The 26,231-nt window shown below is 45.4% G+C and overlaps 4 protein-coding genes across 10 annotated transcripts in view; 1 reads left to right on the plus strand and 3 right to left on the minus strand.

Moving 5' to 3' along the window:
• The window catches only part of LOC146569169 (serine-rich coiled-coil domain-containing protein 2-like), a 46,185-nt gene extending 29,919 nt beyond the window's left edge, over positions 1-16,266 (minus strand). For 2 of the 6 annotated variants that reach the window (XM_085285511.1, XM_085285514.1), the window contains exons 1-2: positions 15,537-16,265; positions 84-1,312 (exon numbers count right to left, since the gene is read on the minus strand). In XM_085285511.1, coding sequence (XP_085141637.1) covers positions 84-1,269 — 1,186 coding nt within the window. In that variant the 5' untranslated portion in view covers positions 1,270-1,312; positions 15,537-16,265. Of the gene's footprint in view, positions 1-83; positions 1,313-14,696; positions 15,492-15,536 lie in introns of those variants that run through there. The other 4 variants (XM_085285512.1, XM_085285510.1, XM_085285508.1 and 1 more) reach the window with 3 other exon arrangements.
• The window catches only part of LOC146569168 (uncharacterized), a 228,821-nt gene that overhangs the window by 30,630 nt on the left and 171,960 nt on the right, over positions 1-26,231 (plus strand). The gene's annotated exons all lie outside the window — the stretch shown is intronic.
• On the minus strand, positions 20,356-21,697 carry LOC146569170 (uncharacterized). Its single transcript, XM_085283457.1, has 4 exons — positions 21,589-21,697; positions 21,439-21,500; positions 20,495-21,187; positions 20,356-20,424 (listed from the first exon to the last, which is right to left on the minus strand). Exons 1-3 carry the CDS (start codon positions 21,609-21,611, stop codon positions 20,496-20,498), a joined length of 777 nt encoding a protein of 258 aa, XP_085139583.1. The 5' UTR covers positions 21,612-21,697; the 3' UTR covers positions 20,356-20,424; position 20,495.
• LOC146569171 (uncharacterized) lies at positions 24,464-26,035 on the minus strand. Of its 2 annotated transcripts, none has more exons than XM_085283458.1 (4): positions 25,908-26,035; positions 25,777-25,838; positions 24,674-25,687; positions 24,464-24,601 (listed from the first exon to the last, which is right to left on the minus strand). In XM_085283458.1, exons 1-3 carry the CDS (start codon positions 25,928-25,930, stop codon positions 24,678-24,680), a joined length of 1,095 nt encoding a protein of 364 aa, XP_085139584.1. In that variant the 5' UTR covers positions 25,931-26,035; the 3' UTR covers positions 24,464-24,601; positions 24,674-24,677. The 2 variants fall into 2 exon arrangements, with proteins under 2 accessions (XP_085139584.1, XP_085139585.1); XM_085283459.1 differs by having other exon boundaries at positions 25,777-25,860; positions 25,908-26,013.

A 26,231-nucleotide genomic window follows, 5' to 3' on the forward strand; every position in this document is an offset into this window, starting at 1 on the left:
GGAGGACGAGCAGCTGTTAGAGAGAAACTACAAACAGACAAAAATAAAAAGCTGTGGGTAAAATAAAGAGTTAAAAGCTGAACCTGGGCTGTTTTCTGTCGTCGAAGGCGTCTCTACAGAGTCCTTCCGTCTGCTCAGTCCTTGGTCGTCTACACACTGATTGGCCGTCGTCGCTCGCAGTGGGCGGGACTGCTTGATGAGTGTTGGGCGTGACATCTTGTAGCTGATGCCACTGGGCCTGGAGGTGGGGCTCAGGCTGGGTAGGAGAGGTTTCTTTAAGGTAGATGGAGGCAGGAGGGAGGGGACCCCCGACCTCGCTGAAGCAGCAGAACCAACACTGGCTCCGCCTCTACCTGCCTGGCTGCTAACAGGTGGTTTCAGCAGGCTGCCTTTAGGTGGAGCCCTGCTGGTGGAGGGGGACTGAGGGAGGGACGAGGAGGAGGCGGAGGAAGGAGTGAGGGTGGGGGAGGGCTGCCGTCGGACCTGGGTGAGGCTCCGTGAGCGAAAGCGATCGTCTTCAGTGAGCCGGACGGAGACAGCGGAGCCGAGGCTGTCGCTGGAGTACGAGCGGTTGGCTGGAGTCTTCTTCTGGAACGGGGAACCAGCTCGAGATCCAGGACCAGAACCGCCGGCACGAGAGAGGAAACTCTGAGGCCGTCTCAGAGAGCTGCTGGGTCCGGGCCGCGGTTTGGGCCCCGAAACGCCGTTCAGGGCGTGTTTGGCGCCGTTGGTCGGCCCTGATGGACTCAGTTTGTTGGATCTGATTTTGGAAGCAGGAGGTGTGCTGGGGCTGGACTGTGGAGACGGCGATGATGATGATGGCACAGGCAGGCCAAAGCCACGCCCCTTTTCCACAGAGGCTGCTTTTTTGGCGTCACGCTGGGAGTAAAACTGCTGGACGCTGCTGCGATTCCACCCGCCCTTCCCCCGGCTCCACGCCCTCTCCCCATCACCGCCGCCGTCCACCATCAATCCATTTTCTCTCCTCAATTTCACAGAAATCGAACTCGGCACTCGGATAAATCCATTCTGTTTAGCCGAGGACGGGGGCGCCGTTAGGGCGCCGTTGCCCCCTGATGGTCCAGGGTGGTGGTAGAACCCGTTGGTGAGGCGGGTGCCGGCGCTGGCGGCAGCAGCAGCAGCAGCGCTGGTGCTGACAGCGGCGGTGGCGGCGGGAGCCGTCTGAGATCTGGGCCGAGAACCAAACTTGGGCAACCTAGAGACCATGGTGGGCATGGCGGGAGGGTCGACGAGATGAGGGGCTGACATCAAACCCCGCCCACTTCACCATGGAGACACAGAGTCAGAGGATCTGGACAGAAGACAGGAAAAGATGATGTTAAAGGTCACGACCTCAGAAAGGTCAACTGTTCTGAAAACTATTCTTCTAAAACTCTCAGTGATGAAATTTGATTAAATTAAAAAATGTTTTAAATTGTTTTCCAAAGAAAAACAAAAAAGACAAATTTCAGCAGCAAAGTTTGGACACGTGGAGTCAAACGAGTCCTGCGAGGTTCCCTCGGTTAGCTTCACGTGCACTTTGCAGCTTAGTCTGTGTGACACTTGTGTTTCAGTGCAGACCGACAGGCTGCAGGTGGAGCTTTGTTATCACGCAAAGCAAGAACCAGTTCAGAGAACGCTTCCATGTAGAGCTACGAAGGACCTTTACTGGAAAACCTTTCAAACGCCCGTTTGCTGCGGTTTCTCTGAAGCACAACAAAGCAGCTCTCAGCGCAGCGTCTGCAGGCGCTCCTCACTGAGCAGAGCTGCAGGATCAGGACAAAGCTGCAGCAGCCTGGGACACTTTGGTGAGATATAAAAAAAGCCTGGCAACCCACAGTGGGTGATCACATGATCCCTCTGATGGTAAAGGAAAGCCCGCCTCCATGAGGTCACCATATTCAGTTTCCCATTAAGAGCAAACTTTTCTCCTGGTTTAAAGAAAGTTTCTGAGGAAGAATCACTACAGAAGGTTCAGGGATTGAACTTTACAGGCTCGAGTGACACTGTGGAGCTGTGCTGTGGAACTTTATTCATAAAGCACATTTAATAACAACAAAATGTTGGCCAAAGTGCTGTACAAAGATTTAAAAAAGCAAAAGATTACACAGTAAGAAATAAGATCAATAACAAATACGTGGATGATGACTGGGTGGATAGATGGGTAACTCTCACGCGGTGCTGTGGCACAGCAGAGCTTTCAGACACCCTGATTACAGACTGCAGGTTTGAACGGCAACGTTACAGGAAGAAGCCTCCGAGCCTCGATGTGGGTTCAGTCCTGATGGAGGTGAGATGGACGCATGTTTATTCCAAACGTGTATTTTTAGCCTTCCCGCCCCCCCTCCTGGCCCCCGCTGAGCCCACACATATGTTGGTATTCATAACACCAACCGTTCCCTCTGACTCTCCAGAAACAGTCGCTGAAAGTGGTCGTCTGAGTTTCTGCTGGTCGCTCTGCTCCACAGCAGCTACGTGATAGGCTGCTTTTATAGCATTAGCATTGTTAGCTTGACATGACACCATCTGTGATGCGCGTGCAGAAACACGGAGCTGCACGTGTGTCGTGCACTGACAGCGTGAAGATAAACCAGCGTCCAAAACTTGTTTTTTGCAAACAATTCAGTTTCTGAAATCTGCAGAGCTCAGTTTGTGATCCTTATTTTTTAATATGTTTCCACCTGCGAGGCTCGCTGTATTATAAATAAAAGCTATTGTGTGTTTTTTTCAAACAAAGTGAAAAATGGATTTAACTGTAGATACGTGTTAGTGCTGCAGGACTGTTTAAATGAACAACTCCTTGTTGTGTTTTCATTCATGTTTTGAAGCCATAACAAACTGTTATTACTGTCGGTCACCTGCAGTACCTTCTCGGCCCATCAGGGGTCCCCGGCCTACACTTTGGGATTAGTCCTTGACGTGGGTAGAACAATAAACCAGCTAAGTTTAAGAGTTTGCTGAAGTTTGCTTGCTAACAAACATGTTGGCAGGTTTTAAATCCCAGTCAGCATCCACAGCTGAGCCCAGACTGAACCTGCTGAACAAAGACAACAGTTTCATTCATTTTGGTGATGATGATGCATGCTGCAAATTTCCAGAAGTTTCTCAGCACCAATGACGTCAGCTACCCCGATGAAATATAATGAAGGTGTGAAGCCGACAGGCCCCGCCCTCCTGCAGAGAGCCGAGCTGCGGCGTCTGCACAGAAACTAAATTACAGCCCTGAGGGAGCGGAAAAATCCGGAGAGGAGCAGCTCTGACTCCTGCCAGTGATTAACAGCTGAAACATGTGGCAGCTGATCGCTCTGCAGCTTCAGCGCCGCCGGCTCGTGTGCGTGTGCGTGTGTGCGTGTGTGCGTGTGTGCGTTTGCGCTGGCGTGGAGATAATGCTTAAATGCACTCCGCCCCTAATAAAAACAGTCTGCTGTTCCTGCACACAGACACACATTAATGGTATGCCACACCCATCACACACACACACACACACACACACACACAGGTAAGACTGCATGCAAATCCAGAGGCCGGGAAGCTGCAGGGACACAAACCTGCGACCTGCTGCTGCATGAAGTCTTGCAGCAGCAGGTCGCAGGTTTGTGTATCTGGTTGCAGAAGTTCATAAAACCACAGCGACAAGAGTTCAGTACACATAACTCAAATGTGTCAACACACACACACACACACGAGTGCATGTGAGTAATTCCCACAGACACAGACATGTGACCACAGGGTGTAGCCTCACTGGTTCCTGCATCTTAATTAAGTTTAGGAGACTCTCGTTTCAACTGGAAAGGAATGCAGAGCAAACACGGAGTCAGCACTCAGAGCTCAGGAACGTCACGGTTTTAAATGCTGCAAACACAGACAGCAGCTGCTGTTGCAGAGCTCAAATAATCAAACAAATCATTTATATAGATGAAAAAGTTTAAAAGTGGCTGAACTCTGCTGCAGGCTCTGGATCAGCTGAGCGTGGGACGAGAGGCAGCGGGCGAACCACGGATCACATGGTTACAAATGACTGAACTTTCAAAATAAAGGTCAGGGTGACTGTGTACTACTAGACAAGAAAATAAAACGTAAATAAAACATCATCACAAATGTGTTGATCAAATTAAAGAAGCAGCAGCAGCTAAATTACTCTTTAAAATGCATGAAAACTTCTGATTTTATAACTTTGTTCTTTGGAAGGAGACGATTCTCTTCACTCTGTCAGGACCCACACACCTGTGTTCCTGAGCCCACACAGCCTCCATCACATGCTGGTGTTGGTCAGACCTCCGAACACTCCTGATCCACCAGTTTATAAGTATCACTGACTCTACATTAGTGTGCATTATAATCACTCTCAAATATCCTTATAGCTCTGAGCTGTTAGATTTGCCCTCTTGGCCTTCAATGGCACTTTTTACTGGGATACATAAAGACGCATCAAAGTCACTTTGCACACTGTCACAAGGAAATGACTTGATCTCCTTCGCGAGACACGTTGCACAGATTACAGACCGACGAGTCATTTACAGCCAGTTACTCTGGCGTCGGAGCGAAGCCTCCCTCTCACGTTGCGCTGATGCTAAAACCAGAACCGTCCCTCCGAGCTCGCCCTCAACTCGACTGAGCATCACGAGCTTTTCTGGAGGCCTGAAATCAAACAGCTGATGTGCTTATGGAGGAGCGAGGTAGGTAAGGCGAGACCGCCGAAGAGCTTGTGACTTCAGCGGCCAGCTGCTGGATCATCTGCACGGCCCGAAGGCTCGCCGCGCTTTAGGCCGCGCGGCCACGTGCTTCCCTCACAGTAACAACATTATTCAGCATCAAGTCTCACCTCTAAACTGAGAACATGTTTGCTGTCACTGATGTGAAGAAAGAGATGCTGCAGAAAGCTGACTCACAGCTTCCCATCAAACACTCACAGCTGGTAAAGAACGATGAACTCGGGCACAGCTGGACGTCACCGTCACTGTGGCCAGAGGGCAAAGCGCCTCAGTGAGGCACCATCGTGTATCCGTTCACTTCACCTGTATAGTACTGCATTTATGAGACACTCTTATTTTATCCACAGAATAAAGGTTTATGAATAATTCAGGTAGAAGACTCTGTGCACAGCGCCGCTGTGAGGCAGACTTTCCAACGCTCTCATCATCATCAATGTAAATATAATACTAAATCCACTTTTTCCAGCAGCAGGTTTACGTTACTGCTTCTGCTTTGAGGATGAATTTCTGTGGGGGAAGTTTAAGTGTGTCATGGTCACGAGTGATGGAAAGGTGGCACATGAGGTCGCCTGGTGGATCAGTGTGGTGTCCACCCACCAGGAGCTCCTCTAAGGGTGCCCTCGCTGCTGTTTGCTGGTTGAGTGCTGCGCTAACGTTAGCATGGGGGTGTAAACAATGGTAACCATGGCTTCCGTTAGCTTGCGAGGTAGTTGAGTTGTGCTCACAAAGGCAAAGCTTGGACTATTACTGTGGAGCTAAAAAAGGTAACCAGGGCAGCGCTGATGTTTTCATCATCTGATGGTAAATAAGTGTGAAAAGGTTAACGTCCAGATTAAGGTCACATGATTCATGTGCTGCTTCAGCTGCAGGCTGGTGAGATTAGGGATGAAGACCGATTAACTGTTCAGGTGGGAGTTTTTCTACACTTGTGTCACATTGACTGACACGTAGCCACGTCCTCAAAAACTCCAGTCATGATGATGTCACAAAGCCTGCAGCAGTACTGTCCTCCTGTGTGCGTGTGTGTGTGCGTGTGTACGTTTGTATTACCAATGTTGTGGGGACATAAAACTATCGGTCACTTTGTGGGGACTCGACTTCTCTTTGGTGGACAAAGGACAAATCCACGACTTGAAGCATTGAATGTAAGCTGGTGTAAAGTCCTCTGAAGTGCTGCGAGCAGGACTGAGTGCAGCTGTACTGCAGCAGAAGCACTGCTGCGATACCAAGGACACACAGGAGGAATGAAGACTGATGAACGAGGTCAGGGCAGAATCATAATGAGATCCTCTCTCCTCGCTCTCGTCTGTGTCTGCACACTGTGTCTCTCTCTCTTCATCCTGTGTTATTTATCAGCATCTCTCCATCACTGGGCCTCTTGTTAATTTGGATTCTCTTCAAGTTGAAACTGAGCTGAGCAACAATCCCGACCCACAGAATGTTTGACAGTGTTGTGCTGGCACTGATGCTCCGAACACTTCATGGTTCCTGTACAAACATTCATATTAAACATGCCAGAGTTTCAAACAGTGAGCTGTTTATGCTCAGACTGCACACTACTCAAAACACACAACTGTGCACTGCTTGTTCTATTGTTGACTCCGTGTGACCTCAGAGAGGGGATCACTCACAAGCTCCGCCCACCTGATGTTCATATCTCAAGTTTACAAAGAAAAGTCTGTCAGAAGAAAGTTGGATAACAGGGAAGTGCGGTTTTCAGACACAACTGAGTGCAGCAAGGCCCAGCATGAGAGGAAAAAGGCTTATTTCCAACTGTGAATCATGCAAAGCTACCTTCATAGGGTTCAGGAACAAAAACGTGGGGCTGGAAATGAAACACGGGCCCTTTATCACAGTGTTTCACAGTGGTTCCTGAACCTCTGATTTATGACTGATGATTCTCTCAACCATTAGTTCCCATTCAGCAATAACCTTTGTGTCCGAACGGATCAAAACGAGTGCTTATCAATCAAAAACACAGCTGTAGTAGTTTTACATCGTGGTCACTGTCCACAGTCCAGGACACATGTTAGATAACTGAACACACAAGATAAAGACACCGTGCAGCCTATCTGAAGTGGTACATGCTGAACAAACACGGTGCCAAAGTGTCTGCATGTGAGCCGCGACGAGGAAAGTCCAGTCGGTTCCCTCACCTCCTCTCGTGCACTGCACCAACGACCTGCCGCGTCAGCGCTCGCTGGTGTTCCCCGACCTCTCTGCGTGGGTCTTTAAAGCCTCACACATAATCCAGTTTGGTGTCAGGCTGCTGGATGACTTACAGGAGAGATTTAAGCCGGATGAACAAGTGTGTTTAAGATAAGAGAAGCAAACACACGGAGGATAAGTCAGCTCAGAGTGTGAGCGGTGTGGATAAGGCCTCGGCTGTTTGGCTGTGAGCCACAGAGTCCATTTGAATTAATGAATCAAAATCCAGGTGTAAAGTCAACTCGCTGTTTGTTCGTTTGGATAAGAAACGAGTGAACTCTGATTACAGCAGCAAACCTCACAAGAGCAAAGATAAAAACCATTCTCAGCACCAAAAACTACAGACGCCCGTATCCTTCAAATTCCCACACGTAGTGTTAGCAGAGCACAAGTGGACTAATGCACAGTTAAAAGTGGGCTTCGAGAAATACAGCACTCCCTCTGAGGCTGGATTACAGGCAGCTCCACGTTTGCTCCATTGTTCCAGTTTACGTAACTTAATTCACTGCAAACCAGTCGGAACTTTGCACCATTTCAGCTGCAGCTTCCTGTGGGCTCCGTACCAAACGTGCAGCTTTTCCCCCCAAAGACGACGTTTGAGTGCTGAGGTGTCTGCCATCATCGGTGAATCTGAGCTGCTCGTGTTGGAGCTGAAGCCAGTGAATCATGGACCGGCAGTTACCTTCATTCATTTATATAGAAAACAGACTTTGCATGAAAGGAAGTTTTAAAAGTGTCAGTGATGCAAAGCTGCTTCTGGAGGCCCAGGATACGAACACAGAGCTGGAAATGATCTGAGCAGCTCTCCATTAAACTCCGAGTCTGGATCTGAAATCTGCAGAGAAGCCCGAGTGCTGCTTACGTGTCCTGACCTTGACGGCTTTCTTATCGACAGAGCGTATCCATGAAGGATACCGGGGTGATCTGAGCCCGAGACTGACTGTACTGTGCTTATGAGTCACTTTCACTAATGCAGTTCACAGAAGATGAGCCAGAAAACAGAGCTGCTGGGAATCAGCATCCAGCGTTTATCTTATGAAGCTCCAACAATCAGTGAAACGATCAGAAAAGACATCTGCAGCTACAAACAGGTGCTGAGCGCCTCTGTGAATCCAGACGGATGTGATTAATGGACAGCCGAGACAAACATACTAGAACATACTCAGCTCTGTAACTGAATGGAAAACCGTCAGAGAACGAGAGCACGCACGCTGAGGGCGTAGCTACACTGCGAGGTCTCGTGTCTGAGATGGTTTTAATTCCATATCTGCACAAACTTTGGATGTTACAGAAAAATTATAACTGTGAAGTGAAAATCTAGATGAAACAGCATCTTTTGTTTCCCTTCACCAGCCGCCGCCTCCTCCTTTGACTCCCCCCTGCTCTTACTCCCCCTCCTCTTCCTCTACTGTACGTCCATGCAGCCATGCTCTGAGCTATCGATGTCTTCATGCTCCAGTTCTCCGCTCACTCAGCTGAGAGGAATCGAGGGCTGGCGGCGAGACGGCCAGGAAAGGTCAAACACGTCCATCTTTAACCTCCTAAGACCCGAACTCTTCCACAGCAGCATTTTTAATTTCTCTTTGATATTTAGGCTGATTGGGACCCGATGAATATAAAAACAAATTTGATTTTTTTTTTCCACCTGATTTTTGTTTCTAAGAGAAAAGGAGCCACATACGAGGATATGCGTTTAAAATTTTGATAGAACAGTAGCAGCATAATGTCCTCGTAAGTGGATATCAGGCCCTTGTAGAGCAAAATTGAGTATTTTGGTCTAAATAACCCAAAATGTGACGTCCACATATGTGGACGCAGGTCCTACAACGATTAATCTGAAATCAGTTCAGCCAGGATGCACGCAGCTACTTTACTTATCACTGTGGACCGCTGTCCTGAGCAGGGGGTCTGCTGCAAACAGTCAGTATTGGCATCATCAAATAATCTGGAGATTATAAAGGAATATATTCATTTATGGTTTATCGAAATCCCCAAACCCACCAAAAAGCACCCATGCATGCCACAAACCAAAGAATACTTCATGTATAATGAAGCAGGGCCAAAACTCATCACTGTTTTATACAAATTCAGACATTGGCCAATAACTTCTTAAAGATGAGTTCTGAGTCAGACGTCCGAGAGTCCGGACTCTGCCCGTCTGGGTTTATTTCACAGGAACGACGACCTCGTCGTCTCCTGACAGACGGCGCTCTCTCTCAGATTCTCAGGTGAACGTTTCCGCTCCACGGGGTCAGATTTCATTCACACTCGGAGTGAGAAAGGCCAAAAGCTGCTGGAGCAGAGCTCACAGATGGACCCGCGACACAACAGATGGTGTGGATGCAGCTCGCTGCGTGCACGAAACGTGACACCACAAATCTTTGACAGCAAGTACAAAAAGTCACAAAAAGTAAGACGATCCATTAAAAGGAGAGAATTTTAATGAATCTGCAGCTCCTGCAGCAGGATCATCTTCCATAATCAGTCAATTGTTACTCTCAGCCTGACCAACAAGCACAACAAAAGAAGGTATCGCAGGGTATTTTTCTATTTTACATTGATTACAAGGAAAACTGAACACATCACATCACCACCAGCAGCCGGTGGACAAAATATAAAACAGCGGAGTTCCTCAGGGTTCGAGTTTAGGTCCTCTTATTTTTCACGTCATATGGAATCTAAAGACTATAATTAGAGAAATGCTACTTTTACTACACATAACTTGAGTTTCAAAAAACAAAAAGTAAGGTTTACATTTGAATTTTCATTTTATTTTGCAAAGGGTAATAATCTGTACAGTGCAGAACATTATTTAAAGTTTTCCTGTGTTTTGCATGTAACTGTTAGTTACAGGTATGTTTTGCTGCTACATCGTGTTATACCGCTTATGACACGGGAAACAAAGCTTCACTTCACTGGCCTGCCTGCATAAACGAATGTGTCAATAAAACCTTCTCTGTAAGATGCTAAAAAACAACACCTCATTCACACGTTACGTTCAATGCCTGAGTCTGTTATGTAATATTTGACCTATTAAATTGCTTCAAATAACAACAGGAGAGACTGCATGTGAACGCTCTGCCTCTGAGCCTTCTTAAAGATAAAGAGAACTGTGTGCTGCTGTGGAGGGTTTAAAGGCCAGATGTGATGTAACTGCACTCACGAGGACACGCTTGCTGCTGTTGTTACACCAGAAACACTCACAGGTTTATCTGAACTCTGCTGCTGGGGTTCCCCACGTCTGTCCAGGTGAGGAAAAAACAGCAGGACATATCTGAGCTCCTCGAGCTTTCAGGAGTCCCACCAGCTGGTGATGAACTACTTCATGTGCATCAACAAAAACTGTAGTTCTTCTAATGTCCACTTGTGGCTCGCTAATAAACACATTTACAGCCTGATATGAATGTAGCTAGCTCTAAAGCTAGTTCTTTATTAAATCTCACTTATTATGCAGGTAGATGGCGGCACAAGTGACTTTAGCTGCTAGCGGTCTGCTAGCCTTTCCTTCTAATGCAATTAGCTGATTAATAATATGGCTGCTGTGAACTCAGAGCGTCCAAGAAGTCCGAGCTCCAGTGTTTTATTATTTGGATGTTGCTGAGCACTAATTAGCAGGTAACTGTGTCTGCGTTACGCTTGCACAGTCTGTAGACGCAGCTTGCTAACCAGGCTAACTAGCATTAGCAAGAAAACAGGGACTCCGCCCTCTTGTCCAAATATGGTCACTTCTGGCTCCAAAAGAACAACAAGAGAAAACATCAGTCCTTTATTTACAGTGGACAGCCGTAAATTTACCAACTGTGCCAAATGAAACTGACCCCAAACAGCAAAGCCTTATGGGTAATGAGGACAGGACTGCTGAGAAGCAGGCAGCGCAGATAAACATGGCAGCCTGATAATCACGTCTGCACGGTTAGAACAATAACAATGCTCCTGAGCTGTAGCTCAGACTCTTTATTTCCACGTCCGTGCGTGCAGATCACCCGAGGACAGATGTTATTGGCTCAGGGCAGACTAACATTACCTCCTCCTCCGCCCTGCCTCCATCACTGAGCACAAAAAAGCTGCACTAATCTTCCAGACATATAAAACCCTGTTTAAGTGACCTACACATCTCAAGCTCATGTGAATTAAACAGACATGACATTTAAACATGAGCCAGACTGTCAATTTGTCGTAAGAAAGCGGCTCTCTAATGAAGCCTGAAGTCAGAGTGAGTCATCGTTTCTCCGTCAGTCCAGGTCACGGTGTGGTTTCTGACTCCTCCTCAGTCAGGATGGCTCCCCATCAAAACAACAGAGCCACATTTAGCCGAGCCGTTTTATTATTCATGGCTGCCGCTCGGATGCAGGCCGTGAGAGTCATCATTCGATCCGCACAGACTCAGCAGCAGGTTTCTTGCAGGCCTGATGTCCACGCTGTTAGCCCAGATACTCGGGCAGTAAAGAAAGAGGCGGGCTCGCACGCATTACTGCGCTCCACGCAGGAAAGATACGAATTTAATAAAACTCTGACCTCATTTACTTTATTATTTTAAAGGCTGTAACATTCAAATCTGTGTGATGGACAAAAAGCCTGACGTGCAGCTTTGCTGGCTGTTGTTTTGTGAATTATTATTATTATTATTATATTTAGCTCATTTTTGATGACAGCTTATTGCTTTGTTTCTATTCATATGCTGCTACCAACTATGTAGCTGTTGGAAAATATTGGAGTTATATGAGGAGTTTAGTCATTTATTGTGTATTTATTTTCCTACATTCACCTAAACCAGTTTAACAACAAATTAACATTATGCACAAAATTTACATTTATTCAAAAATACGAAAAACTGATCAAAACAGCAAAAACTATTTTAAATAATTAGCATTTTAATATGCACAGGCAGGTTGCAGAAGAGCTTCTCTGAACACACAGCACATGAAACAGGGCTGCAGCAGCTGCAGACCCCACTGAGTGGGACCCACTCAGCTGAGAACAGGAAGCTGAGGCTGCGGTTCACAGGCTCAGCACGTTTAACACCAGACGTGGAAACATGGCAACATTCAGATGGTAGGATCAGAACGTGGCGTGAACGTGAGTTCCTGGATCATCCTGCCTTGTGTCAACTATTAACTGCCTGAGGTTCTACCACCTCCACGCAGGCAAACACACAGCAGGAGAGCCCCGCCCGGGTGGTTGTTAGACCAACAAACACACCCTCGTCCAACACAGACACACACGGAGGATGTGTAAACTTTTCCCACAGTTTTCAGTCTGAAGTCACACTGATGACGGTGTCGTGGGATTTCAGGTCTGACTGGTCTCCAGCGGGCGGTGACGGCAGCGAGGATCCAGGAGGAGATTCTCGTCATTTTCATAAACAAATGTGTTTGTGCTGGTCGTTGTTTAAAGCATCGACAGCTTTCTGTGCTCGTCTCTTCAGCTCTTTCAAAAGACTGAAAGAGATATAAAATCTAATGTTAATATTTCAGTATTTTCTCCCCCAAACAGGAAGAGCCCGTCAGAGTCTCCCTCTGAGAAACAACACGTTTCATCTATCTGAAGAAAGCGACTCGTTACTAACTCAACAGGTCCTCTGTGAGCCTGACATGGATCTGTGGAGGGAAACTGATGCTATTTTACTTATTATTACATTCATATTATATAATGAATAATATTTTATTGTACTTTATCATTTATTCTGTTTTCTTTTATTTAGCGTGTGATCATCTGATTTTGTCATTTAATTTTATTACATTTCTTTTAAAACTTTATTTTTTAATCTTTGAATTTTTCTTTTTTGTTTTTATTATGTTTTGTTTTATTTTTAGTCGTATTAAAAATAAATAAATATTTATGTTTTGATTGGTTTCTGCTGTTCTCTGACTCGATCTGCGTTTATCGCCTCTGTGTCAATAAAGTTTGATCAGAGAATGTTTCAGTATTTATTAGGAAATATTTACTTCATATTTTTCGGCCACGTTTGATTTAAAAAGTAATTTTTATTTCCCATTCATTTAATTTTAGATTCGTTTTTCATGCTTTTTAATAATATTTTTAAGTCAATTTCCACTTTATTTCCAGACATATATTCTTTTTACTGCTCGTTTTTCAGAGATTGTATTTTCTTCTGTTTTTGGGTTCATTTCTTCTAAGCAGTTAAAAAATGAATTCAATAAATAAAGATTTCTGGCTTCTTGGAGTCAGTCTCACTGATTTTCTTTAAACTTTAAAAGGAATGAATTTTCTACATGAACCCTTCTCATGTCCTGATGTAATTTGTTTCTGCATCAATAACTACACTTACATCACTACATCAGCCTTTGTTTACATGTTCCGTTTCCTCCACGCTCGTCCTCGCCGAGCTCGGCTCACATGATCTGATCAGTGAGGAAGCAGCAGGCAGACACCACCCAGCTAGAGATCCACAGATTCACCAAACATTTCCTGCTGCTGACCTCCATCAGCACAGACGGAGAGGGCATCAGATATCGCTCCAACAAGCTCACAGCGGAGGACGAGGATTGCACAGAGAGACACCGCCATCCGCTGTTAGCATTAGCTTGGCACCAACGCACGACCAGAGCTGCGATTTGAGCTCCGACATGCAGAAGAAAGTTTCCACCAGTGAAACAAAAAGCTCAGATTTCATTTACAAAGATGACACAGGATGATGAGGACTGAGATCAAATCAGAGGTCAGATGTAACGCTGACCTTTGGGGGGAATTACTTTTAAAAAAATAAAAATTGGAGTTAAATGCTCATTTTCTTTCATTGATACACAACACGTTACAAAATGCTGCCTCAGCAAGCACGATTTTAATCTTTGGGTTGACACCAAGGTGACCTCCACCCAAACCCCAGCAGAGCGTTTCGGCCTCCAACACGCACACACAAACTTGTTTTCATCTAACACGGGGACTCCACTATCTTGATTTGCCAGCCCACAGAGGACACTAACTGTGCCATCTGTGCTGAAGGCCTGATGGAAAACATTAGCCTGAGGAAACGACTTTGAAACAGCAAAGTTAAACCTGCTCAGGCTGCAGGTAGGACTACACCTTCCACTTCAATTATTCATCCAACAGTCTGGAAACAATTAATGTTTGATCAGCTGGATCCAAACTCCTCCCTCTGCAGCTCCTTTGTCTTCCTCGGGGGTGAGAGCGGGCTACAGACACAAAAGGCCGGGACCCGTCTATGAAACTAGCTTCTGTTTCATTGGTATGTGAACAAAAACCTGAACAGGAGGCACAAAACTAATGAAAGCACCAGCAGGGCTTCTGTTTTCTGTGCTGTGACTCATCCCCTCTCCGTTATCCGTCGGGCTCTTCGTCTCAGAGGGAGAGGGCGAGGAGGAGAAAGGCAGGAATGAAGTCCAGCCGGGTGGAAACGCCACACAGAGAGACAGATGGGCGGACAGACTGGACTCCTGCCATCGGTCTCGGTGTCAGCAGGTTCCCTCAGAGAGCTGCTGAAGCTGGCAGCGAGAGCGCCACAGAGCAGCAGGGGACTCGCCTCTGCAGCTGCTGATTCTGCCGGCCAACCCACATCAGCTCACCGCGCTGCCTTTCCTCCATGACTGCAGACTCCGGGGCTCGTGCTCCAGTTTAAGACTCAGGTTAAATGCCCGGATGATGCATTAGACTCTCCGCCGTCCATCACACTCACTGCTGAGGCCTGCTGTACTTTCTCTTCATGCTGACGGAGAAAATCAAACTCCATGTTTCCTGTCTGTGTGCTTTAGCACCGAGCAGTCAATAAATCATCACCATCCACTGAATGAAACTTACTCAGAAAGGGGAAGCTGAACCTGTCCATGTTATTAACTTAGTGCTTGCAGCTCGTTAGGAGGCAGAACTTGAGCTTAAAGTAAATAAACAAATGTGTGATTTATAAATGAATTCAACTTGACATTTCATTCCTACAATAAACTGGAATCGAGCCCAAGTTTGGTGACTTCACCTCAGCGGTCTGTTCTGTGCCTGAATCTGATTGGCTGTTATGACTCCCACATCAGCTGCTGATTGGCTCTTTGTAGGCAAGCGTTTACCCAACTGATCAATAAAAGAAATCAGCTGAGCATTGATTAACTGAATAATCAATTAGTCCAATAAAGTCGTCAGTAATGATTCACAGAGACGGTTTGCTGCAGTAAAAACATCTGATGTTTTATAAACAGCACACTAATCAATCAGCTGATCTGAGTAATACAGAGAGCAGTTATGTTATTACCAGGTTAGTTTAACCAGTAATGATAACTGCTGTGTGACGTCAGGCTCTTAGAAACAACACCAAACTAAAGTTTCACCGTCCTGTGAGACTTTCTGAGCTGTGTGAGTGATTGCTTCACCGGAAAGAGACCGACTGATCGATTAATTGTTCGATCAGTTCATTAAAATAAACTGTCTCAAGTCTCGTTATCTTTAGGACAAAATGATCAAAAACAACCCGTAACCTTTTCTGACGTCAGATAAGTTACACACCTGACCAGCTGACAGAAAATCTAAGTAATTAATCGATTGTGAAACAGATCTTCTGTCTGACCCTCAGGTCTCTATCTCACACACACACACAGCCTGGACGTGGGGTGTGTGTGTGCGTCCTCTCAGCAGATGTTTCCTCACACTCACCTGCGAACCACTCGGAGCATCTGACGCCGAAATGCGGAAATATGCAGCTCGGCTGGATGAAGACAGCCGAGGTGCAATGGGGCTGTGAGCCGGGATGTACCGGGCTATGAGCCGGGCTGTGCCGAGGTAATATCCGACCGCTGGCGGTGTGCTGGAGGCCGGGCGGCGGTAAGAGTCCCGGTAAACGGCGCTGAGCTGTGGGGCCTGTGGATGCTCCTCCCGGGCTCGGCGGGTCTCGCGCTGCCGACGATCACCTCCGCGCGCCCTGACGGAGAGGAGACGCTAACGTGAACGCCTTTTGTCCGCGTGCAGTCTGTTTGTGCCGCACATGCTCAGAGCTCGAGCCGCTGCTGCTGAATCATCCACACACGCGCGTGCACGCGGACAGCGCTTGCGCGAGGCACAGCTGACTCTGACGTCACGCGGACGCTGTAAACAAAACCCTTTCGTGGCCGGTGTTCCAGATCTACTGGCGTTTAGATCTACTGGCGTTGGTGGAACAGATGTGTGGCAGTTTCAGTATATAACGTTTCAGGAGCTGCTACCGACAAACCAGCAAAAAAACCGCCAAATGTGTCACCTGTGACACTTGTGAGGTTGTCTCAAACACACTCCGTCAGTCTTGATGCTGTTGAACAACAAAATGTTTAAAAATGTCGCGAGTTTACCTGGTGATATCCTCACGCGCGACGCGATCGCGAAAACAGCAAACAATTAACACCACGCCGATGTTGTTCACAGGACAGCAAGAGTAAAGCGAGCAGTTTGCTTTGTGCACTAACATGGACTCGAGTCAACCAGCGCCCCCTCTGGCCAAGTGCCACAGCCTACAGCCAGATCAGCCTGACACACATCTGCACAACACGTTTGTGCCTTTCAATTGTGTCTGTTTGTGCGTCGTGCAAATAAGCCTTTGAAATGATTGAAATGATATCATGTATTTTTTTTTTTATTGGCCTACATTTGTACAAAATTCCAAATTATATACACAAAGTCATAGAAATCACCACTCCAATTGGTCATCATGATTTTGATATTCTCTTTTTCCATAACAATGAAACACGCCTTGGACAAATATGACACATCAATATTTCATTAGTGTTGTCACATCACATCCTGTAAGCAGAGTCTGCCTGTGTCTTTTATATATCTATCTCTATATGTCTATACAGTCTGTATAAGTGTGGTTACTCTAATAAACATGTGTAAGGAGATGGCAGTTACTGTGAATGTACAGCAGGTGATCAGTAATAAACAGTCAGACAATGACTCTGACGATCTCATTCAGTCTTGCAGACTGAATGCACCTTCTGTGGAAAGTGGTACCACACGGTGTGTGTGGACTTCCCCTGTGCAGAAGGCGACTACAAATGTTGTGGGTGCTAAATAAACAGAAAAAATGATCCCTGTTGTCTTTGCTTACTGATTGTTTTCAGTGTTGACAATCCACATTGCTGGGATTGCATCTTTCAACATGTTGGTGAGTAGATGTACCAGGGGTTAGTGCAGCCACTCAGCCTCTACTCACTGTGATCATAGCAGCAGGTGCAGATGTGTCAGTAGGCTGTGGTACTTGGCCACAGGTGGCAGCAGTGGACTGACCTCCACTGGAGACTGTTCCAGCTGCTGTGTGATAGTGGAGCTGCTACAAATTGAAGATCATAAGCAAGTTTTGGAAATGAACCCTTGTATTATGTTGAAAAACAAAAAAGTGACATTGATTTTGTTGCAGTCATTTTGACCCGTACTGTGTAAATCCACTCAGAATTATCAAAAACCTGCAATAAAACAATAGAAACTTTAGAAACAGGAACCTTCCCAACGAAGATTTAAAACAAACAATTTCTACGTCTCCTCCAGAGTCAACAACAGATGACAAACCAAGCGACACACCTGAGTCACTGACTTTCTTAAATCCACTCACTCTCACTGGCTCTGTTTATTTTTAGAGATGCCTGTTACCCACCAGCTGACCGGGCGGTCACTCGGGTTAAACATAATAGAAAAGGCTGAACTGACAATGCTGTGACAGTGACACTGTTGTTGGTATATATCAGGGGTCCGGAGCCGCGGCTCCTTAGTCCTTATACTGCGGCTCCGCGTGGTTTGGGAAAATAAATTAGAAGTAGGGGAGACCGGGGACAGTTGTAACATTTTTGACATTTCTGTCTGTAAATTGAAGCTCTTTTAAGGTAGTGGATTCAAAATGTAATGCAAAGTATTTACATGTCTCTGCTATTAAATAGTTACTGACAGACACCGAGCAGCCAATCCCAGCACATCACGGTCCAGCATGGCGCTGAAAGTGTGGCGCTCCATCTCTCAGAAACATGTACAACAGGAAAAGCTGAAAATCAAAAATCATATTAACCACAAACTTTTCAGGTTATTAGCAGCAAACACAGAAATCTGTTTGTGCCATTATGGAAATGTTTCACTCTTTTATAAAACTGCAGCTCTTTCTACCCGATGAACATCAGTCAGCCCAGACTGAAATGTTACATGTGTGAGGCAGACACGTAATAAACACAAGCAGAGAAACCATGTTGCACAGTCACATGATCATGATTATTGCAGCCTGTGTAATGCTCAACCACTGCATCAACAACTTGATTTTCAGCCCAGTGCATGCCCACAAATCTCACTTATTCCCTGCAGTAATCAGCCATGTACAGGCTGTGAAGTTGGAATTTGCTCCAATCAGAAACTTCTGGAAATAAAGCATATGATGCATAGTGGGTGGGTCCAGCACTGGCAGAAATCAGAGAGAAATATCTTAATAGTAATATGTACAATTAACAAGCACCCTGAATTGGATAATTGAAGAAGTAAAACTTCTTCCAGGCGATGAAGTGCCAGAAATCCAAACTCCATTTGAATATGCAACAGATCTTTGAGATGTTTGTGTTGCCTTCAGATTGCTCTAAACAGTTGTTAGTCTGCACTCAGTCAGTGAAAACTGCTCCACTGTTCCCAATATCAATATGGAGTCTCCATCAGGTTCAGGACTATGTGAAACCTCTTGAGTGTTTATAGCAGCAGCATCAAGGCAACTGAGCAAATCACAAATTTATCCAAGTTTGTGCTCATAAATCAGCAGGATGACACGATGAAACGCTGTCGTCTGCATATAACTTTATATCTGTAATATATTTTAATCTAAGAAGTATAACCAGAATCTGTTATCCAAGCTGAGGTTTTAAGTACAGTCATCTTCCACTTCCCTCACCTATGGTGTGCCACAAGGTTCTGTATTGAGGCCCTTATTATATACATAATGCTGATTCAACGTTTCAGTTATGAAGGTGCTTCTGTCACATTACATTCAGAGCTCTGTGCACTCAAACACACATCACTATGCTTATGTTTAACATAATGAAGATGTGACTACGACACCTCATTGGTCAGCTTAGTGCCTTCTTTGATAACATTTTGTTAAATAAACAGAAAAAGTGCTCAGTATTGCACCAGCTTCCCCTGTTTGAAGCTTGTGTTCCACATGTAGAAATGTTGCAGCAGCCACAGCAGCAGCAGAGGTGAAAGGTTGCACAGAGAAACAGACAACCACACTTAAGAGCTCTTTGTGACACACACTCTTTCATCTCCAGGAGAAAGCGGCCAGGATTGTGCTCATGCCTCCTTTCATTCGCTCTCTTAGAATAAAATAGAGTAGATTTGATTCATTTCTTCTGCCTTCATGATATAACAAAGATAATAATGTAAAATCAGTAATTTCTTAGTAAAAAGGATACTGTACTCAAATATACAGACAAGTGTCTAATTACATCTTCCATTAACCGGACCCATATAATTAATCTAGAATAAACATCAGTGGGTTGGCAGTTTGTGGAAGCCACTATATCTGAATACAGTGGAGGGAAAGGACATCTGCCTTGCAACTAATGGTGTTTTACGTATGTGGTGCTAGAGAGCGGAGATGCAATGTGCAAACCAAAGGAGAAAGAAGTCACGGGTGTTTGCGTAAGGTACATTTAGATTCACTTCTGCACCGTCATACCCTACATTTTAGCCCCTTCACACAAACACAAGGAAAGAGAACGCCACCGGCACCTTATTAAAATGTTGTCTTCATTTAAGTCAGAGCTCTAACACAAAAACACGCTCCCAGGTCAGACACGTGACCCTCTCATCTCTGGAAAGCTGACAAGAGCTAAATAACAGCAGCCAGTTATACGCTAACATTAGGCTCCAATGCCCTAACAGTCACTTTCCCGCTGATAAATCGTTCAGCTGCGTCTGAAAGCTGAGGTAAACAGCGGACTGACTGTCTTCTACAGTTGAAATTTAAGGTTGTCTCTGACAGATGAAAATAAGTTATCCTAGCCACTGTAGCCAGGCTTACGCAAATAAGTTTCTGGAGGTAATTCAGTAGAATTCTGCAAGCTGCTGACATCTGTTAAACTTTGACACACTGTAGCTTTAATTGTCAGGCCATGGTTTGACTTTGGGATCTGGGGTCTTGGTTGAGTATTTTCAGTACATTTGAGTTATTCTCACCATTTTAAGTCTTGAGTTGTAGTTGCTTTAGTGTTGCCTTTCACTTCATTATGCTTTTCATCATCATTCATCCAATGTGACAGAATCACGTGACCTGCAAGACAACCTTTGTGTCCATGCATATCAGCCAGTTTAAAGAAAGTTGTTACCCATCACCTCTGACCGTGATGGTGTCAGGTTCAGCCAGTTAAGGCAGAGTCGGGCTATGCTGAATGTGTAAACGTCAAAGTGTCTGACATTGTCCACAAAAACCTAAAGCTGACCTAATGACTGGTTGCCCAGTAAAAGACTGGAGAACAGATTTTGTTGTTATAGTGCATTTAATGACCACATGATGCATGGAGGCCCAGGCTCAGCTCATCAAGTTGACCTGCAAGAACAAAAAGTCACTACACATGTTTCTCCAAATTTAAGCAAGTTGGTTCGTAACTGTGCCTTACCTCAAACCTTTATCCTTTGAGAATCAACCACTGGGACACTTTCTGGATCGTGTGGCAGCACAGGGCTTAGAGGAAAGGGGCTGTAGACATCGTCAGTGTATTTGGAGTAAGAAAAGGCTTCTCTTCCTCGCTGGTAACCATCGCCGTTCTGGATGATGTAGGATGAAGGCAATGCAGGTGGAGCCATAAACATGCCAAGTGGCACTTGAGAGGTATACCAGGCATTAAAGTCAGGATAGGTCTGAGAGGGCATCCAGTACTGTGGGTCAAAGGAGGAAGGAGCTCCCCCTGTAGGAGCATTTACCCATGGAAAGCCAGCAAAAAATGAGGATCCAGTAAAGCCACCAATACCAACCCTTCCAGAGCCGGAGCCGCCAGCAGATCCAACCCCTCCAGAGCTACCAGCACCGACGCCTGCAGTAACAGAACTGCCAACGTCAACCCCACTAGTACCAGAGCTGCCAACACCAAGCCCTGTAGTAACTGAGGTGTCACGACCAACCCCAGTTGTGCCAACACTTAAAGCACCAGCTCTGCCAGCACCAGAGGCCCAGTCACCAGTATCAACTCTTACAGATCCAGTGCTACCATCCCCACGCAATCCAGTTCCAGGGAACCATCTGACAGCACCAACCCCTCCAGTACCAGGTACCCAGCCAAGGTGGCCCAATCTTCCAGTGCCACCAGACTGACCTGAAAGCAGAAATAAGTTTTTACTGAAACTGAGCTTGTCAAGTTGCAATGAAGCTCTTGCAAATTTTGCTCTGAGTAGCACTGAAAAAAAACCCTTCTATTACTTGGTTTAGCAGACCAAGCTTTTCAGTCAAGTATAAAATTACAGTTTCCTGAGAAAAAAAAAAAAAAGGGGGGGGGGGGGGGGTAGTTCAGTTCTGCTACAGCTATATTTCCAAGACTAACTCTTGAGATTAGACAGGAAGACTTACCTTTAACTAAAACAGGCAGGCAAGCACCTCGGCCAAAAAGGAGGACGCAAATCCAGGAAACCCTGTTAAAGATATAACATGTTTTATATATATATATAAAAAAAAAAAAAAACTTAAATTATAAAAGAGACATCAAACAGCACAACTAACCTCAGCATAAAGACAAGCACCATGATTACAGGTCCGCTACAGCAGGCTGGTATCAACACACTGCCAGCTGCTTACAGATCAACTCAGTATCCGTTAACTAGCTGACAGCAAATGCATGGCTTATATTGGTGCTCAACATGCTGGCAGCTCTCGTTAAATTCATTCACTTCACCTGGTGCCCATCACTCCCCAGTCAATGATGCATTCTTTTGAGCCTGGAATCTGAACAATACCGAACCCCGCACAGGAAAGTTTGACTGCAATAGAGAAGAAAAAACAACAGAACATGTTTTGATGCATTGTCAGAAATATGATGCAGAGAGAAGAATTGATATGCTTGGTGATATGAAAGTGAAACTGGGCTTGGTTGATTTGTTTCATAAGAACTCGAGAAGGGAAAGTTATCAGACCATATTTGGTTTTTATGGCAGACTCATTTGTTTGGGAGGTTTTTAATTTTTAATTTTTTTGTAAAAATTTATTTATTTATTTTGTTAACATTTTGGTTCACATTCCAAACCAGTTGGTGGCAGTATTGCACCGTTTTGCTGTTTGCCAACCACCAATAAATAATTTAAAGAAGAAGAAGCCTGAGCTCCTACTTGTAATACTACAGGGTGGGCCATTTATATGGATACAGCGTAATAACAGGGGAATGGTTGGTGATATTAAAGTCCTGTTTGTGGCACATTAGTATATGTGAGGGGGCAAACTCCTCAAGGTGGGCGGTGACCATGGTGGCCATTTAGAAATTGGCCATCTTGGATACAACTTTTGTTTTTGCAATAGGAAGAGGGCCATGTGACACATCAGACTTATTGGTAATGTCACAAGAAAAACAATGATGTGCTTGGTTTCAACGTAACTTTATTCTTTCATGAGTTATTTACAAGTTTCTCTTTGTTCACAGCCATTGACATGTCGAAGAGGTTAACACGTGAGGAACGGATCGAAATTGTGTTGATATCTGGTGAACGCAGTAACCGGGTCACTGCAGCAGATTTCAATGCAAGACACCCTACGAGACCACCCATCTCCCATGCTATGCTATATTTTTCCTGCAACAGGGAGATGATTGTGGTTTTTAGTGAACTTTGCTCAGTGGGGAAAATCGCTAGGATTTAGGACATGGATTCAGCTTAACACTTGTAATACGCACTAATACATCTAAAACTTCTGTCCAAAATTTTGGGATTTCTGGACATTCATATAGGCAATGCATCAGTGTACCTTTATCCCCACATTTAACACACATGTCCGGAACGTTAGGGTCAAATTTGTTTAATAATCTTGGGGTGATATATGTCCTAATTTTCCATTTATACTGGATTAGTTTAAATTGGGTGTTTATAGATTGTGTTTGGGCTTTCAAGTAGGCTTTTTGATATTCCGCTGTGGTTATTCTACACTTTAAGTCTTGACACCATTTAAATCTTTTTTTTTTTCTGAGGACGTTTGAGAGCTGTCCCTGTGGTTGTTATAAAGACGGGATGTTATACCCTTCTTCAGCTGATGGTTTATTGCTGTGTCCTTTAATGAGTTTAGAGTGGGCAGTGTTAGGGATTTTTGAAATGAAGCTTCTGATCTGTAGAAATTTGAAGAAATGTTTGGTTGGAATGCCAAATTTCCATGTCAAGTCATTAAAGCACATTAAGGTGTCCTTGTCAAACAGGTCTGCAACTTTGCACAAACCTCTGGCAGCCCACATTTTAAAACCAGAATCTTTCCAACCAGGGTCAAAGGCCTTATTGCCCCAAATAGGTGAGAATTAGGATAGTGCTCGTGTTTCATTTTTAACCTTAAGTGCATCAAACCAGACAAATGACATTTTTAACAAACTGATTCAATGTATCTTTCAGATCATATATATATATATATATATATAAAAATAACACCCAGCACGCCCCTGCGGGCGGTTTATCCTTCAAGCTCGGGTCCTCTACCAGAGGCCTGGGAGCTTGAGGGTCCTGCGCAGTATCTTAGCTGTTCCCAGGACTGCGCTCTTCTGGACAGAGAACTCCGATGTTGTTGCGGGATCTGCTGGAGCCACTCGCCTAGCTTGGGAGTCACCGCACCTAGTGCTCCGATTACCACGGGGACCACCGTTACCTTCACCCTCCACATCCTCTTCTCTGAGCCCTTGGTATTTCTCCATCTTCTCGTGTTCCTTCTTCCTGATATAGCAGCTGGATAGCGTAGTGGTTAGACTACACGCCTTTGGAACAGAGGATCGCAAGTTCGATTCCTGCCTGGGGCGTCTGTATCCAGTAAGGGTCCTAAGGCTAGACCCCCTATGCTATGCGAGCCTACCGCAGACATGAGCGAGACAGATAAAAATGAAGGCATGCCGGCTCGGACGTCGCCCGGATCAACAAGGTCCGCGTCAGGTGTTGAGGAACCAGGGCACCCTGACGAAAAGTGGGCTACTGGAACAAGAAGGCATCGGTGGGCAAGAGACGAAAACAGGGCATATACACACACACATATATATATATATATATTTTGTGGAGTACCAGCCAGATTATGCCCATCATTACTATAGCTTCCGTATGATAGGGGAAGTCTCTGTATTCCAAACCTCATGCTTTCCTGCATTTTTAATGCAAGGGGGGGGGGGGGGTTAACGATCAGTTCTATTTTTAATACCACCAAATCACAGCTGCCCCAAAGTGCTTAATATTGAAAGTTGAAAACCCTACAACTTCAAGTCAATGCAAGAGTCAGATGATCAAGCACTTTCCAGCAGAATTTTGATGCCTACTTTCAACACTGTATAATAAAGGAGCAAGAAAATCCATGGGATACCTTTTCTTTGCAACTAGAGCCAGAAGCACTGTTGGAGCACACCAAGCAGCTCAGGCTGTAGCCTTTGGGATCAGTTACTTGATAGAAGTGAAACAAATAATTTAAACATCGAATTACAATCAAATGCACAGAACACTCAGCTTTATTAAAGTCTTTATTCCATATCCAAAAGGCTTCTTGAAAGCAGATACATGCTCTTTAGTTTCACCTGCAAGATTAAGCAGAAATAAGTCAATTAAAAAGGACCTTCAGTCATTAATGCGTCACTGCATGTAGTTACCTCATTAGACTTTTATCCCTTGAAATCCACTCGCACGTCTTGGGTACTGTGGCAGTACAGGACTCAGAGGATGGTGGCCCAAGATATTATTAGAATATTTGGAGTGAGAAAGTACTTCTCTTCCTCGCTGGTAGCCAGTTCCAGTCTGGACAAGATGGGACGAAGGCAATGAAGGTACCTGAGGGAGCAGCGCAACCATACCTAGTGGCACCTCATAAGTAGACCAGGCATTGAAGTCAGGGAAGGGACGTGGTGGCATCCAGTTCCATGGGTGGTTAAGGAAAGAAGAACTTAATACAGGATAATTTTGATAAGGAACACCACCAAGGAATGAATAACCATTAGACCACGTTGGGCGAACCTCTCCAATGGGGCCAACAGGAGCAAAGGACCAGCCTCCTGGAGAGCTTCTAGGGCCAACCCATCCTCCACTCGAGCTCCCAAGGCCGAAGGACCAGCCTCCTGGGCCAACTGCTACCCCAGTGGAGCTCCCAGGAATAAAAGACCAATGTCCTGCAGAGCTGCTAATCCCTCCTCCACTGGTGCTCCCAGGGTTAAAGGACCAACTCCCTGGAGAACTGCCAGGGCCAACTGCTACCCCAGTGGAGCTCCCAGGGCTAAAAGACCAACTTCCTGCAGAGTTGCCAGGGCCAACCCCTCCCCCAGTGGAGCTCCCAGGGCTGATGGACCAACTTCCTGCAGAGTTGCCAGGGCCAACCCCTCCGGCAGTGGAGCCAGCAGATCCAGGATCAACTCCACCTCCATTGGAGCTGCCAGAGCCAAAGGACCAGCCTCCTGCAGAGCTAACTTCCCCTCCAGCAGAACCATTGTGTTCAGGGCCAGAATTGAGTTCTCCTCCAGTAGAACCATTAGGTCCAGAGCCAGAACCAGCCTCTTCTCCAGTAGAACCACTAGATCCAGGGCCAGAACCAGCCTCTCCGCCAATAGAGCCATCATGTCCAGGGTTAGTGCCAGCACTTCTAGCACTGGCAGTTACAGCTGGACTAGTTTGCCCTGAATTAAAAGATTTCAACTAAATGTAAGCTTGTAAAACCAAGTTAATTTAAGCTTCTAGGCATTCTGAAGTTGAAGGAATAGCTTACCTTTCATTGTTTGAGGGAAACAAGATCCACTGCTGAAAAGCAGGAAACAAATGCAGGAAACCCTGTGAAAAAACAAACAAGTCTCTGTAGATAAACTACTAAATCAGACAGCATTAAATTTCACTACTCACTTCAAAACAAGCTTGAGCCCCATGTCTGACTCAAAAAGCAGCACGACTCATCTACAGCAAGTTGGGATGAAAACCATGAGGGCGCTGCAGGTTTGTGCTTTAACTGGTGTGTGGTTGCTGTTCGCTTTATATTGGTGCAGTTGCAATTACAGTGATTAACCACACCTGGTAAAACCTGCATTTAGCTTGCAACTTGGAAGTGTTTTACCTATCTACTGAACAGTTGGGAGCAAATGAGTGTAACCCTCCAAGGGGAACAGGTTGTCAACCTAATCTTATATTGTTTATATACTGCCTGCTTTTTATTTTCTTTTTTTCAAACAG

Source organism: Mchenga conophoros, linkage group LG8 (genome assembly GCF_057382185.1).
Source record: "Mchenga conophoros isolate Kocher_MC1m ecotype Shallow Benthic linkage group LG8, M_conophoros_male_GT1.1, whole genome shotgun sequence".
NCBI lineage: Eukaryota > Metazoa > Chordata > Actinopteri > Cichliformes > Cichlidae > Mchenga > Mchenga conophoros.